General features: G+C 35.4%; 2 protein-coding genes across 3 annotated transcripts in view; both read left to right on the top strand.

Annotated features, from left to right (window-relative positions):
* Positions 1 to 17,545, top strand: part of LOC110449490 — a 42,782-nt gene that overhangs the window by 10,073 nt on the left and 15,164 nt on the right. The gene's annotated exons all lie outside the window — the stretch shown is intronic.
* LOC110449491 lies at positions 5,282 to 8,143 on the top strand. Of its 2 annotated transcripts, none has more exons than XM_021496378.1 (2): positions 5,282 to 5,872; positions 6,298 to 8,143. In XM_021496378.1, exon 2 carries the CDS (start codon positions 6,627 to 6,629, stop codon positions 7,467 to 7,469), a length of 843 nt encoding a protein of 280 aa, XP_021352053.1. In that variant the 5' UTR covers positions 5,282 to 5,872; positions 6,298 to 6,626; the 3' UTR covers positions 7,470 to 8,143. The 2 variants fall into 2 exon arrangements, with proteins under 2 accessions (XP_021352053.1, XP_021352054.1); XM_021496379.1 differs by having other exon boundaries at positions 6,298 to 6,627.

Raw genomic sequence — 17,545 nt, 5'->3', positions numbered from 1 at the left:
TAATTGAAAATACCACCGAGAAGAACATGAGGTAGATGGTAATTAGACATTACATTAAGATTAAACACAAAATCTATATCTTTTACAGTACTGAGTACACACCAGAGCTGGTCACGTAATAGCTCTGTGTGTGAGCATTCGAGTACACTATGCATAATAGTATCTTTGTACATAGATCCACAGTAATGACACAAATATATATTTTCATTATCGCGCATTTCAACACAAAGTTTAACAATTTTCTTAAAACATGGACTGTATTGTGGAAAGCGTAAAGCAAGTTTCCATATAGCATACGGTTGTATCTTATTATGTAAAAGAGTGAAGCGAGAGAAGTCCCTATCAGCGTTCATTCTTTCACATAAGTTAAACTGTTCATAGTTTTTTACATGGTCATTGACTAAACGCTTCCATTGACATTTGTTTGGAAATACACCACTCTTCAAAAATTCATCAATAAAATGATACAAATTGTATTTTTGTAAAACATTAACAATGTCGGGAACAAAACCTCTACTAAATTGAGACAGGTTGAATTCGAATAGACGCTTGATAAGAATTTCGCGTGTTAAACAGCCAACTTCCATGGAACATATTCTACCAAAAAATAACATTTTCTTTACGCTGATGTATACTTCTACAGAAAACCAACCAATCAAGGACGTGCACATATCTGTTCTTGTTCTTACATTAAAACCTTGGATTGATTTGACAATGAAGTTTTGTGCTTTTTCTAACATGTAAATTTCATTTTGCTTTAATTGCCACAATTCACACCCATACAGTGCTGAGGGATATACTTTACACTTTACAATTTTTGCAGTGGTTAAAGGATTCAGAGCACATGGATGTGCTCCAGAACGAATTAAGGACATAACACCACTCTTTAATTTGGAACAAGCACGTTCTGTACGTTCGACATTGTTATTTCTACTATTCAATAAAACTCCGACATGAGTAATACTTTCTACAATTGGTAGTTTCTTTCCATATACAGTTATATCACAATTAATATTGGGTTTCTTTTTAGAAGTAAAAACAACAGTTTTAGATTTAGTAGAGGAAAATGTAAATCTCCACTTTCTACTGTATTTCTCGCAAATAGATAGTAGATACTGTAAACTATTAACGTTATTGCTGATAATACATATGTCATCAGCTTGTGTAGGTATATTTATTCGCGAGGAAAGAACTATTGCCCCTTTCCCGCTAAATTCCACTTCATTTAGCAAATCATTAATAAAGACTAAATACAGTTTTGCGGATAAAGACCCACCTTGTAAGATTCCCCGTTTCATGATTACATTGTCCGACTTGAGACCATTAAAAACAACATTACTGGTAAATCGAGAATACATTAGTTTCATGATATTCCATACTTTCCCTTTAATACCCATATTGTAAAGCTTATAGAATAGGCCATCTTGCCATACAGTATCGAAGGCTTTATTGCTATCAAGAAAAGCGACAAGCACATCAGATCCATTATCTAGGTTATAGTTTACACTTTCCTGTAGATTAAAAGAGGTACATAAACTACACAGTTTTTTGCGATATGCTGATTGATGCCTGTTCGGAAATGTGTATGATTCTAGGACTGGACTTAAACGGTCGGACAAGAGTGTCTCAAAAATCTTGAAAAACACAGGAATTAATGTTATACCCCTATAGTTGTTTGGGTCATCTTTTGGTTTCCGATTACCTTTATACAGGGTGATTATTGTACCAAGTTTCCATGATTTGGGAATATATCCATACTTAACAATGAGATTGATCAAAAATGTAATATGTTTGATCATTAGACTGTTACAGTATTTAATATGCTCATACACAAGACCGTCCGGACGACCAGACTTTTTTTGTCTTGAGACCTTTACATATTTCAGAAACCTCTTTAAAAGTAAATTCTTTTTCTAGAAAAACATCTTTATCAGTTTTCGCTTTTTCTGTCATGTTCGGTAAATCATCTTGAACATGATTAAAAAAGTCTACATCGAACAGTTCGTTAGGTTCGTTCTCGAACAATTTACAAAAATGGGTACCCCATGCCTTTACTATTCCTTCTGGGTCACGTAGGACCCGACCGTCATACTTTTTTTTTTAAAATTATGTTTATGTAACGTGTGTAATATCACTGCGGAAAGGACGTCACAATCGAATAGGAAAAATCAATGTGACGTCATGTCATTGTGAAGCGGACGCAATTTTCATCGTTTCAGACGCGGACAAGTGCAAAATATTCGTTTCAGATCACAATTATACAGTTTATTTGTATTATATGATAAAAAAAATCTGTCATTCGTTTCCCTTCATATAAGGCCTCACAAACATGTATCATAAATCTAATATGAAGGGAGACCTATGACAGATCCTGTATATATATATATATCTTCATTGATGTTCGTATCACACTGCTAATTTCAGATAATTCATTGGTAAAAATGAAACAATGCTTTGATTGTTTTGTTCTATTTTATGGTGATAATTAATCTTTACTTATGAATTTGGATAGAAACACATACAGATGTTTCCAAATATTGCTTTGCACTTTTCTTTAAATTATTTAAAAATATACATGTAATTGAAAAAATGCATTTTCAAATCGAAGAAGTACTTGTATTTTAAATTAATGATACTGTATTTCACTCACTACAGATAAGACAAGGGTGACATTAATGTCAGTTTGACATATATGTCTAATTTCAATTATGTATTTTCCAAGTTTTTTTATACATGTAATACATGAAACCAGGATGTACAGTACATACATATTTACACTCATACATGCAGTCTATCAACTTCATCATCATCATCATTGACAGTCATATGAATTCAATATAAATTATATGTATTCAATTTCAGTTTCAATTTCAACTGTATCTAGACTTATGAAGCAAACCTTTTATACATATACAGTGTTTTAAGTATGTGTACTGATGATAGATGAGCTTCTTCATATATTTCAAATTGAAGATAACTATCTTATGTCAAAATTTAAGTATTTGTGAGCTTTATAAGAATATTTATTGCTTGTAGATCATCAGCTCTGGACTTTCCGAAGACCTCCATTGGCTCTAGAGCAACTATCACCACTGCAGCCTTGCCACCTCTTTATTCATCCATCTGTAGCGGTACCACATATCCAGATGAAAATGCCATAAGGCAGGAGAGGCTGGCGCTGGAAATGAATAAACTTAGAGTTGTAAAACAAACCTCTTGAGTTAAAAATCAAGAAGTTCAGTCAACCTGAGTATTAAAGTAATGAATTGATTGATTCTTTTCCTGGCTATTTTTAATTTTATTGAAAATGTGTACTGAAATAAGTATTTTAATCAGAAGTGAGTTGACACAATGTGGTTTCTGTATACCATACCATCAATTGGGTCATCAAAGACTACATGTGTAGCATCATTAACATCATAATAATTATCATCAATATCATCATTTAGCTGTGGCATATTTAACAATTTTGCAATGTTATGAAGAATTCCACAGGCTGTAATGACTATCTGGTTTCAGCCTGACCTCTCTATGTAAAAATTGATATCTCCTTTTCAACTGCCCAATTCCTTTTTCAACAATACATCTGGTTGTCTTATGAGCACTTAGTAAAAAACATTTGACATAATGAATGGGACCTACAAATAGCGACCACTATATAAAGGTAGCTTTGTTACACAAAATTTAGAAATATTGCCACTTCAATATTTCACTCCAGTCATCATACCATATATATATATATATATAGAGAGAGAGAGAGAGAGAGAGAGAGAGAGAGAGAGAGAGAGTAGATGCATTCAGCTTCAATTCATTATGAGAATACCTACATTTGTACCATCTAGGTTGTGATAAAGCAATATATAAGAACCTTGAATTATTGTAGAGGCGCGGTAGTCTAGTGTTAAGACGCCGGGCTCGTGACCGAAGGTTTGCGGGTTCGAGGCACGGCACGGCACGGCACGGCACGGCACGGCACTGTGATGTATCTTGACTTTGAGCATGGTACTTAACTCCGCTTGTTCCAGTCTACTCAGCTGTAAATGAGTACGTGGTTGGGCAGTGCTAGACTTGTAGAATGCTAGCTGTGAGCGCCGAAATGGCAGCACCGGCTGTATGCGTTGAGAAAGATATTAGCTTGTTGCAAAGGCCCTATAACCACGTATACTAATTTGTGAACCGCTTTGAGACGACCTACGAACTAGGTTGTGATAAAGCGGTATATTAGAACATCGAATTATTATTATTTTTATTCTACTTATTATTATAAGTTTCCGCGCTTAATCTCAGGAACTACTAATGGGATTCTTATCATACTTTGCATGTATAATCAGTACAATTTGTAGTTGTGCATCTGCACCTAATCCCTAACCCTAACCCTAACCCTTTCAATATCGAAATCATATCCAGTAATAACAATTAGCATTCGTCCTATTTGATGGAACATAATGAAATTCTGTGAAAATGATGTTAACGTTACAGCGTTCGTTTTCGATAAAAGAAATTGACTTTGGATTCAAAATGGGAGTAAAATGCAGGCTTCTGATATATTTTTACTTTTTTATTAACATTTTGTTTTTATTTGACACTTTTTTGCATAATATAATGACAACGACCACACAATTTTACAATGGATTACATCAATGCGAGAGAAGAATGTTTCAATTTGACCATATACATGTATTTGTTGAACGCAGATTCCATTACAACTGAAGTACCAATACATACCCATTGCAAAAAAAGGATTTATTTTTATTTTATACACATAATATATCACTTTCATACATCCATTCACTCACGTACAAAATGCCTAATACCGATAAACATGACTGGCAATTGAGTTATACTATTTGGAACCATTTATTTTCAAACTTTGTGTAGGCTATATTCCTTTTATAAATGACCTGTTCTATCCTAATGTAGTATTCCAGGTCTCGTTTAAAGTAAGCAATATTGGGTCTACTATTTTTTAATTTTTGTTTATAAATGTGGTTTTTAGCAATCAGCAAAATACTGTTTAGAGCAATAATATCCTAAGGCTTCTGATTGGTCGAAATTAAAATATCGTCCAATTTTGATGAAATGTATTATGTAGGTATAGAATGGCACTACGAACACAACTGCGGTGTTCGTTTTGTAAAAAAAACAAAATGGCTGTTATTTCCTGGCCTCTGATTGGTCAAAATTTCAATATTGTGTGATTTTCATGAAATTTAGTATGTACATGTAGGTATATCATGGGACGCCGGTCACTTTCGTAGCCCGAGTTTCACATTTCGACAAAATGGCTGCCATTTCCTGGCCTCTGATTGGTCTAAATTTAAATAACGTCCAATTTTGATGAAGTTTTGTATGTAGGTGAAGCATGGTGCTAAACGCACGACTGCGGTATTCGTTTTGCGAAAAAACAAAATGACTGCCTACTTAGCAGGGGAGGGGTGACTTCCGCTATACATAGTATTCGATGACGTCACACATCCGGGTTACCCATTGACCCGCCGCCATTTTGTGTGTCAAACAAGGTTACCATGTCAAAGGTGAGAAGATGGCGTCGAAACCGCCGCGAGCAGCAAAATTGAAGTATATTGAGACATTAGACCCTACTGCCAGAGCAAGGTACTTTAACAAACTACAGTTGATAGACAGCATTGATCCGTACGATGTGCCAAAAAAGGATTGGTCAAGTGATGAGAAGGGCTTACCTGAAGTCACCTACCCCGACATCGTGAACTACCTTGTACACACACAGAGCGCTTACACACTGAGCGAGATGAAGTCCTACAAGTCCCTCGAATCATACAACCATTTCGTCTGTGGATGGGTGAAGGACTTACTGCATTTTACAGCAAACAATTATGTTGTTGTTGCTGCACGGGTAAGAATTTACTCTACTTTATAAGTATATGATAGTTATTTTACAGTAAAAGCTACGGCGTGAAGAATGCCTATGAGGCTATATTAAATAAGTTCTGAGTACAGTATATCAGCACTGCAATAATTATTTTGTTAATTAATTATTCCAAGCACTAAATGTACATCCACACCACCTCACTTTGAAAATGCTGTTTTGTAACAACTCCTAACACAGATGTGTACCCGGGATCAATTTGTTGTTTATAAATTATATATAATTTTATTATGAGTAACATGATTATACCTATACTGTATACAGTTTGTCCAATATACTGTATACAGTTGTAGTCAAAATAGATATGAGTATTGACTTATAGTAGGAAGTGATATCGATCCGTAAAAGGTCATGATAAATTGTAATTAAATATAATATTTTACTTATTCTAGGTCAAACACTCGCAACGGATGAATGATGCTCCTTTACAGCCATGGGTTTTATGTGAGAAGGATGGCAACATTGTCACAGGTCACTGCAACTGTATGGCAGGGCTAGGGAAAGCATGTAGTCACATTGGAGCAGCATTGTTTTATGTTGATGCTACAGTAAAGATAAGGAATTCAAAGACTATGACACAGGAACCAGCGTACTGGCTATTACCAAGAGGATACAGAAGGTGGGATATGACACCATACAGAACATTGACTTCCAGTCTGCAAAGACCCTGAAAAGGAACCTCGATGAACAACTGTGCTCACCAAAGACGCCAAAAAGACAGATGTTAGGGCAAAACTTGCTAAATGTGTCATCACCGTCACAGAGTAAATTGCATAACACAGGCACAAAACAAGTTTTATTAGCACTCATGCCAGACTATGCTGCTAATTATGTTCCAAGACATCTTGGTGAGGAATATCCATCCATATTGTCAGACCTGTTTCGAGAAGAATGCAGTAATATGAACAGAGGAGATCTACTTGATCACTGCAAGGAGTTGTTTCTCACAATTACAGTTTCAGACTTGCAGGCAACCAATGTAGAGTCAACCACCCATCTTCAGACAGGATGCAAGCAGTGGTTTCGTTTTAGGACTGGTAGAGTGACTGCTTCAAAGATGAAGTCGGTGTGTGCCACATCAGTCGACAAACCATCACCGAGTCTAGTAAAACAGATTTGCTTTCCATCTCAAGCGAAATTCAGCACAGACGCAACAAGATGGGGATGTCAACATGAAGCAAAAGCTCTTGACACCTATTGTCAAAGTATGAATTTATTTCATGATAACTTCACATGTCGTAAGAGTGGTCTTGTCATCAATCCAAAGTACCCATACATTGGAGCTTCACCAGATTCTGTTGTGTCCTGTGATTGTTGTGGGGAAGGATTTGTTGAAGTAAAATGTCCATACTGTGTCCGGTCTATGCCCATTACAGAAGCAACAGATATAAAGGCATCCTGCTTAGAGAGCATAGATGGCAGTGTTCGTTTGAAGAAGAAACACTCATATTATTCTCAGGTGCAGACCCAGATTTTTGTGTGCGACAAACAGTATTGTGACTTTGTTGTATGGACGGAACAAGAGGTCCACATAGAAAGGATAGAGCCTGATGAGGAATTTTAGAATACTGTAACACCAAAGGCTGAGGAATTCTTTTAATGTGCCATCCTTCCAGAAAATGTTATTCCAGAGCAGTTAATGCATGCAGTAAAGCACCTTCTGTGTCAAGTCCTAGTGGTAGAACAGCGTCCAGTAGAATGAGTACTGGTACTACAGTGTCCAGTGTAAAGAGTACCGATACTACAGCATCTAACATAACAAATCAGTCAGCAACAGTCGGTGATGACGCAGCAAAAGATTGCATATGTATATGCAGACAACCATATGACCCAGAGTTTGACCTTGTGGTTGGTTGTGACAACCAAAACTGTCCATATGTATGGTTACATTTCACTTGTGTAAACATTAAGAGAGCACCTAATGCCAAGGGTAATTGGTACTGTCCGCAGTGTCGGAAACTTCCACAGTTTAAGAAATGAACATTAGCAAGTTACCAGTGTTGATGAAAGCTTCAGGGACATGCATATAGTTGCAAAAATAAATTAAAGAAGTTCATTTCTATGTACTAATGCATAAAAGTTTAAAGGTTCTTTAAATATTTTTTTAATATTTGCATTTTTAAGATATGTAATGCATGAATATTTGTACAGGTATATTTCCATACACTATTATTGATAATGCTAGCTAGTCAGTGTATGGGTATCTTTGACATTTCAGAAATAGAAATGTCTTTTGGTGTATTCTTGATAATTATTATATTTAAATTTATACATGTATGCTTAAGACTTAAAATTGATATTTGATTCATCAGTATACTGTTTATAACTTTTTCAGTGATTAATCAACAATTCATTTTTACGAGTCCTTTTCAACTGTATTGCTAAAAACAATGAGTCCCACAATATTAAATTCAAGTATTTCAAGAAATTCTGTGAGTCCCATAAAAATTCTGTGAGTATAGGACTCGGGACTCGCATGTAGCTTTATCACTGCTTTATATATATATATAATAAAAAGTGATTAAATGTCCATGTGAAGGAAGTAAATATAGAAAAAATAAAATTAACGACCGACTAAAAAACTAGCTGCTTTCACCCTTCACAGGGCTCTTCAGGTTTATTCAAAAGAGAACAACGTCGTGACGTCACAATTACATGTCATCACACTACAATAGTAACGTGACGTCACGAAGTACACAAGATTGGTGGACAATTTGGCGTAAAATTTTATTGTGGCCTGTTGAGACTCGGTTTTAATATTTTTATTAGTTGGTCTTCTTTCGTTTCTCTTAAAATAGTGTCTGATGAAAATAGTTGATACAAAGGTAATACATTAAATTTATCTCCAGNTGAAATTGATTTGCTATCGAAGGGTCTTAAATTTTGTCCAACACCAGATAAAAACGATAATGAAGAACTTCAGGCGGACATTCTGAAATTCTGCAGAAGACTTCGTCTATGCGATAAGTTTTGTGACGAAGACGGTGAAAGCAAACCGTTGGAAACAACGGCGTTAGTCCATAACAATTCGCAATGGAACCCACCAAGAAGTTCGGACAAACATTTAGAAGACGTCATTGATAGTTTAAAAAAGATTCCTTTACATAATGATAATCATAAACACGTAAAAAGTAATCTGTCTTACAGACAGAAATGTGCTTTGGATTCTTTAAGAAATGATACCTCTATTATTATCAAAGAGGCTGATAAAGGTAATGCAGTAGTGGTCATGAATAGAGATTTCTATTATGAATGCATACATAACATGCTTAGTAATGTTGAATTTTATGCTTCGGCAAGTGACGATTTCGATGCGGAAACCCGTAGATTAATCAACGAGCTAACACGGACACATGAAGCATGCCTACATGAAAAGGAGATAGATTATCTTGTCAATTTTATGCATAAAACTAGTTATTTCTATGGTTTGCCTAAAATCCACAAAAGCTCTATTATAAGTAAAGCTATAGAAGAACAAAACTGTACATATATTGAAGTTGAAAATCCTACGGATTTGAAGTTTAGACCCATAGTAGGCGGCCCTAATAGTGCAACGCAACGTTTGAGTCATCTTGTAGACCTCATTCTTAAACCTTTATGCACAAGTGTAAACAGTTATATCAAAGATGATTTTGATTTTCTGAGCCGTTTATCTAAACAGGTCCCACATAATGCTAAACTTGTTTCTTTTGATGTTGTTAGTTTATACACTAATATACCGCATGATCTTGGTATTGAAGCTGTTAAATATTGGTTGATCAAAAAACGAGAAAAAGTTAATTCTCGTTTTAGTAATGAATTTATACTGCAAGCTCTAGACATTGTCCTCAATCGTAATTCTTTTTATTTTGAGCAAGAATACTTTCAACAGATTAAGGGTACAGCGATGGGAACTAAAGTTGCCCCTACATATGCAACCTTAGTTTTAGGATACTTAGAGGAAACACTTTATTCTAAGATTGAGACAAAGTTTGGGGAAAACTTTACTGAATTTATCAGAAATAATTTTTTAAGGTTCCTTGACGATTGTTTTGTTATATGGCCTTCTGATAAGGATTTAAATGAATTTCAAAACCTATTGAATTCTTTACATCCTTCTATTTGTTATACGATGGAGTGTAGCGAAACGTCTTTACCTTTCTTAGATGTTTTAGTTCAACTAGATTCAAATAAGATTACAACGGATTTATATTGTAAAGCTACAGATGCACATAATTATCTAAATTTTTACTCTAACCACAGTAAACACACTAAAGTTAATATTCCATTTAATCTTGCCTCACGGATTGTCACTATCGTCAGTGACCAACAAGCTCAAATTGCTAGACTAAGTCAACTAAAGCAATACCTTAAAGCTCAATGTTATCCTACTGAGATAATAGAACATGGTATACAGAAAGCTATTGAAAAGGGACCCTTTACTTCCCGTCTACAAAAACTAAAGGATGAATCAAAGTTAGTTCCTTTTGTTTCTACTTTCAATCCACGGAATTGTAATATGTTTCCTGTGATAAAGAACAAATGTGAAGAGTTAAAGCAAAGTAGCAGGCGTATGAGAAACATTTTTAATAAACATGCTATTTTACACTGTAGACGCCAACCTAAAAACTTGAAACGTATGTTGACATGTTCTAAGTTTGATAATTCTTGTGTAACACCAAAAGTATCCAAATGTAAGACACCAAGATGTGCTACATGTCCTATGATTATCGAGTGTAATACTTTTATTTTCAAGAATGGTTTGAAATTTACTGTGAAGGTAAATATGAATTGTAAATCAAAAAATGTAATTTATGCAATCGTTTGTTCTAAATGTGGTGATTTTTACATCGGTCAAACCGGTAATGAACTCAGAACACGTATGACTGTACATAGACAACAAACTAGAACTGATTCTTTACGAAATCTTCATGTTAACAAACATATTCATGAATGTGCTGGAGATAAATTTAATGTATTACCTTTGTATCAACTATTTTCATCAGACACTATTTTAAGAGAAACGAAAGAAGACCAACTAATAAAAATATTAAAACCGAGTCTCAACAGGCCACAATAAAATTTTACGCCAAATTGTCCACCAATCTTGTGTACTTCGTGACGTCACGTTACTATTGTAGTGTGATGACATGTAATTGTGACGTCACGACGTTGTTCTCTTTTGAATAAACCTGAAGAGCCCTGTGAAGGGTGAAAGCAGCTAGTTTTTTAGTCGGTCGTTAATTTTATTTTTTCTATATATATATATATCTCGATCTCGATCTCTGTGTATGTTTAAATTGATCGTGATCATTTATTATTATAATTATGATAATTACGTTGTATATTATCAAGTTTAAAGTTTGAATAAAATTACTTGCCAACAATTATTTTCCTTATTTTATCTTTCAAAAAGTTCAATGTCGGTAGCCAGTATGACAGATGTTATTGATGTGTAATTTTTGAGTTGTCTGTGGGTTTTTTTTATTGGCATTTCTTTCGTTATTTGATATTGTAAGTTTGATGATCACCCTTGCCCATTAACAAAGGACTTGAAAGATTTCATTTGATCATGATCAAAAGAAAATAAACTCAATATCATCTACCACTGAACAAATTGAAAGGTTTCATTGATCATGATCAAAAGAAAAGACCAAATTGAATGTCATCTAAGTACTTAACAAACAAATTGAAAGATCATACATTTGATCATGGTTATATATCATTATTATGAAACATAGAGCCTGATGAGGAATTTTGGAATACCGTAACACCAAAGGCTGAGGAATTATTTAAATGTGCCATCCTTCCAGAACATGATCAACAGAACAAATAAAATTTGTGGATTTCCTGTAATTGTCATCACCAGAACAAAACAAGCTTGACAGATTTTCTTTGATCCTGATCACAAACTATATGCAAAGAAAAAAAGACAAAGTTTAAAGGTTTCACTTTTTAATGAATTAAAGAAACAATTGCCTCTATTCAGGATTGCATAAATGTTAATATCATTGCAATGATGCTATTATAATACATCCAGTACATACAAAAATAAATATGCAATCGTATACACGATTGCATTCGCTTTGCAACATAATAATCATTATATAAACCATACAATAAACTACAATGTAATTCAATTTAGTCAAATGGTACAACTGATTCGCACAAGTTAGTCAAGGTGCAACACACTGTTACAATCTTGTCAACAGCAGGCACATCATTTTGGGGACTCAACAAAAAGTCAATAGGCACAGTATCTGACAATATTGTGTATTTGTTTCTAACAAGTCCAATAACTCTTTCCACATGTATTCTTAAATGGGCAATGTTTCGAGACTGTTCAACCTCAAATGCTGGTAGTTGTGACTTTCCTTTGGTGAAACTTGGCACCTTCACTTCGTAACGCATGACACCAACACTTTCTTGAATATCAAATCCTCGATCAGCAAGAATGAAGTCACCTGGTAGAAGATTTTTTAGAAGTCCACAATGTTCTGTTATGTGTTTGTCACTAGGACGTCCACCCCATGCTTGTGAAAGAAAGGAAATGGACCCTTGAGGTGTTATTCCAATTAAGTACTTGACAGTATTGTGATGTTTGTATGATGACCAGATCATTGCTCGAGCCAATAAATTTGATGGTCTTTCGATAAAAATCTCAAAGCAATCAATGATTACAGCCACTTTAAGTCCATAACATTTTCTAAATTCCATTGGCATAGTCATTCTTAATTGTTCCCTTTGAGGCCAGTAAATGAAATATTTCAGTTTGATGAACATGACATGGATGACGCTTAAAAATGCCCTTGATATTGTCGCTTGAGATACATCAAATCTGTACGTCAAGTCCTGCACTGGCAGGTTAAGTCTAAGTCTCATCAGAACAAGAATCAACTTCTGAAACTTTGTCAATGAAGACCTGTTGCCGTCTGGGATGTCTGACATCAGAAACTCAAATAATGACATTAATGTTAGAAAACCTGGAAGACCAGTGTAATAGTTCACTTTTTTGTCATCTTTGAAAGAATCTTCACTAATCTTTGCTTCCTGTACTTTGTCCCGTAGACTTATATTTTCTGTTGTAAGCCTCTGACATTCATCACTCACTTGTTTAAACAAAGTTTCATCGATAGGCTTTGTACTTGGGAAATCTGTGTCATCTGCTGTGCACTGTGCTTCATTTACCTGTGCATGTGGATGCTGGTCTTCAAGTGTACCACACAAATAGAAAAGACAGTTTTTTCTTTTAACTTCTATTTCTTCATTGTCATAATAGTAGTCTTGAGCGCGAACATCAGAATGTGATAACTCTAATAGTGCTTCTGCAACAATGCTTTTCTCTTTTTGTGCCTTCCTTGCATGAGCTCTTTCATATCTACGAGTACTACCAACTTTTCTATAACTGGTTTCATCTGTGTTGCCCTTGTCCTCACCAGTGAGTCTGAGGGACGGAGCCCAATCTGGGTTGGTTGTGTCATATAAACTACCTGGTTTCCCTGAAAATATAAATAAAATACATATATAAATGTCTTCAATGTATATATTTAAATAGTCTAAATAGTTACTTTAACAATCATGTATTCATATATATACATACATTCCAATACACACATTACTTTTATTCCCTTAATTTAAATTTATGTCAAACTGATCGTGAACAACAAAGATTATTTATGATTGTTTTTACTGAACAAGTAAATACCATGATACTCAAAGACATTTTATTACATTCGTACACGACTGCACCATATATCTGTTTTATTTGAATAATACACAACATCTTGAGGCTCTGGGGTAGATATAGCATTACTACCTGTATGTCGGTAGGAATCACCTCACTCTGTTACGTCACATATGATACCTGGTGAAAGCACATGTACAGCCTACAGGTAAAATATTTTAGACACCTGTGGTGTAACTGTAAGCTACACTGCCTTTTATTCCAAATCAAGAGATTTTTTTGGACTTCAGGACCCCCCACCACCATACTAATGAGAATTTTCTTTAAAAATCGTGTATTTTCACCAAATTCATCTAGTTTTCCTCACATGGTAATCCTCCCCCTGGAAAATTGTTATTCTAGTTATTCTAGTTCTTATTATTATTTTTCCGATGTAAAAAGTTTCCGCGCTTAATCTCATGAACTACTGATGGGATTCTTATCATGCTTTGTATATATAATCAGTACAATTTTTAGTTGTGCATCTGACTTCTATTTTTCCGCGTCAACCATCCAAGATGGCCGCCTCTGCTCTGTTTGGCCGAAATCATATCCAGTAATAACATTAACTTAAATTAACTTAGATTATTCTGAACGCAGGCATATACATTTGCCTCTATATTCAGATCACAGTCCTTCAAATAATAATTATATACATGTAATATAGTGTATGTGACATCATTCGGGAGTTATTGTAAACATCCTGTCGCCAGTGTCCCAAAACTTATCAAGGCGATTTTTAAATGTTATAATATTCGGTGCTTGGACCACGTTCTCGGGTAAGGAGTTCCAGCTGCTGACTACACGCTGAGTAAACGAGTATTTACGAACGTCTAATCTACTTCTTGATTTGTCCATGCAGAATGAATGCCCTCGAGTTTTTTTGGCTTGTTTAATTAATAGAAGCCCCGTTGATCCTGATGTATCATATATGTCTGACAATATTTTAAATACTTCGATCATGTCTCCCCTGTTCCTTCGATGGACTAATGATGGAAGTTTAAGTATATGCATTCTTTCCTCGTATGAAATATCCTTCATCCCTGGCAGTAATTTGGTAGCTCTCCGCTGAACGTTTTCCAAGAGGTTGATATCCTGTTGTTTGTATTTCTCCATATTTCAAGTGTGGTCGTACTAAAGCTTTGTATAACAGTACTCTATTCGCTTTGTTTACTGCGGCTTGTATATGGCTTTTGAAATTTAACTTATTCGTTCTATTTGACGGAACATAATGAAACTCGGTGAAAGGGATGGAAACATCACAGCGCTCGTTTACGATTAAAAATATTTCACTTTGGATTCAAAATGGCGGCCAAATGGTGGCTAATGATTGGTCGAAATTAAAATTTCTTCCAATTTCGATAAAATTTGCTATGTAAATGTAGTATAGCACTACGAACAAAACTGCGGTGTTTGTTTTGTGTAAAAACAAAATGGCTGCCATTTCCTGGCGTCTGATTGGTCAAAATTTCTATACGGTCTGATTTTCATGATATTTGGTATGTTGGTATAAATGTATCATCGGACACCGGTCACTTTCGGAACCCGAGTTTCCCATTTCGACAAAATGGCTGCCATTTCCTGGCCTCTGATCGGTCAAAATTTAAATATTGTCAATTTTTTGTGAAATTTAGTATGTAGGTGAAGTATGGCACTACAAACGCAACTGCGATGTCCATTTTTGTGAAAATACTAAATGGCTGCATACTCAGCAGGGGAGGGGTGCTCGCAATTGCAGTTAAGTCCCCCAAACAAAGTTTGGGAACTTATTGTTTTTACTCCGTTTCTTCTTATTATTATTATTAAGTCCCCCAAACAAAGTTTGGGGACTTAATTCTGTTTTTTTACTCCGTTTCTTCTTATTATTATTATTCTTCTGTGTTCTTCTTTTCTTCTTCTTCTTCTTCTTCTTCTTCTTCTTCTTCTTCTTCTTCTTTTTCACCTTCTTCTTCTTGTCCAGGGGTTTTCTTGTTTTCTTGTACAGAGGTTTTCTGAACTTGTCCATGATCATGAAACTACACACAAATACATTTGTATTCATTAGGAGGTCTAGGTGTGCAACAGGCTATTTTTATCTTGACCGGAAGTCCAAGATGGCCGCCAGAGCCTTACTTCCGGTTTTGGATATTTGGGCTCTGATTTTAATGAAAATTGATACATAAGGGTTTGAAGAGATGTCGAAAACAGTGGTAATAGTTTCGAAAAACTTAGTTGCCATGGTAACAAAATGGAGGCCTCTGATTGGTCGAAATATAGATGTTGTCTGATTCTGCTCGGAATTGGTACATAGAGGTTTTGAGCGGTACCGAACACAATGATAACAGTTTCGAAAAGTTCAGTTGCCATGGTAACGAAATGGAGGCCTATGATTGGTCGAAATTTAAATGCTGTCTGAATCTGCCCAGAACTGGTACATATTGGTTTGAAAGGATGCAGAACACAATATTAACAGTTTCAAACAACTCAGTTGCCATGGTAACAAAACGGAGTCCTTTCATTGATCGCAATTTAGCTCTTGTCTGATTTTGCCTAAGTCCCTAAGCCCAACAGGGGTTGTTGGGGGACTTCTGTAACGGCCATCCGTTACAATTAGTACTAGTTATTATTAAGTCCCCCAAAACAAAGTTTTGGGGACTTATTGTTTTTACTCCGTTTCTTCTTATTATTATTAATATTCTTCTGTGTTCTTCTTCTTATTATTATTCAGCCATGAACTTTTCCGGAGGTCTTCTCAGAAACTACTGGACGGATATTCATGAAACTACACAAATATACGCATTAGGGGGTCTAGGTGTGCAACAAGCTATTTTTATCTCGACCGGAAGTCCAAGATGGCCGCTATGAATTTTTGAAATTGTTGGGAATTTAAATTTTCTAAAGGTGTTCGCTAAGGTTAGCCGATGTCACCTATCCTATTTTACATGTTTTACATATATTTTCCAATATATTCCAAATTTGGCATGTAGGTGTATGATGGTACCGCAAACACAACTATGACATCCGTTTTCTAATTAAACAAAATGGCCACCATATACTAGGTTCCGATCGGTCCAAATATAGATGTTGTCTGATTGTCCCCGGAATCGGTACATAAGGGTTTTGACTGATGCGCAACACAATGGTAACAGTTTCGAAAAGCTCACTTACCATGATAACGAAATGGAGGCCTCTGATTGGTCGAAATTTAGATGTTGTCTGATTCTGCCCAGAATTGGTGCATAGGGGTATAAAGGGATGCAAAACACAATGGTAATAGTTTCGAACAGCTCAGTTGCCATGGTAACAAATTGGAGTCCTCTTATTGGTCGCAATTTAGCTGTTGTCTGATTTTGCCTAAGTCCAACAGGGGTCGTTGGGGGACTTCTGTAACGGCCATCCGTTACAATTAGTACTAGTTATTCTGTGTTCTTCTTCTTCTTCTTCAGCCATGAACTTGTCCGGAGGTTTTCTCAGAAACTACTGGGCGGATAATCATGAAACTGCACCCATATACTCATTAGGGGGTCTAAGTGTGCAACAAGCTATTTTTATCTCGACCGGAAGTCCAAGATGGCCGCTATGAATTTTTGAAATTTTTGGGAATTTAAAATTTCTAAAGGTGTTCGCTAAGGTTAGCCAATGTCAACTAACCTATTTTACATGTTTTACATATATTTTCCAATGCATTCCAAATTTGGCATGTAGGTGTATGATGGTGCCGCAAACACAACTATGACATCCGTTTTCTAATTAAACAAAATGGATGCCATATACTGGTTTCTGATTGGTCGAAGCTCCGTTGTAGTTCGATTTAGTTAAATTTAGTATGTATGTGTAATATGGCATTGCAAACTCAACTGCGACATTTGTTTTCTAATTTGACAAAATGGCCACCATATACTGGGTTCTGATTGGTCCAAATATAGATGTTGTCTGATTGTCCCCGGAATCGGTACATA

This window comes from Mizuhopecten yessoensis, unplaced genomic scaffold (assembly GCF_002113885.1).
Source record: "Mizuhopecten yessoensis strain PY_sf001 unplaced genomic scaffold, ASM211388v2 scaffold4627, whole genome shotgun sequence".
Lineage (NCBI taxonomy): Eukaryota > Metazoa > Mollusca > Bivalvia > Pectinida > Pectinidae > Mizuhopecten > Mizuhopecten yessoensis.
The sequence above is the reverse complement of the archived record's forward strand: the minus strand, read 5'-3'. Positions and strand labels throughout refer to the sequence as shown.

Bases quoted from the DNA above. Each gene is read 5' to 3' on its own strand.
- LOC110449491 (XM_021496378.1), top strand. From the start codon at position 6,627: ATGTTAGGGCAAAACTTGCTAAATGTGTCATCACCGTCACAGAGTAAA.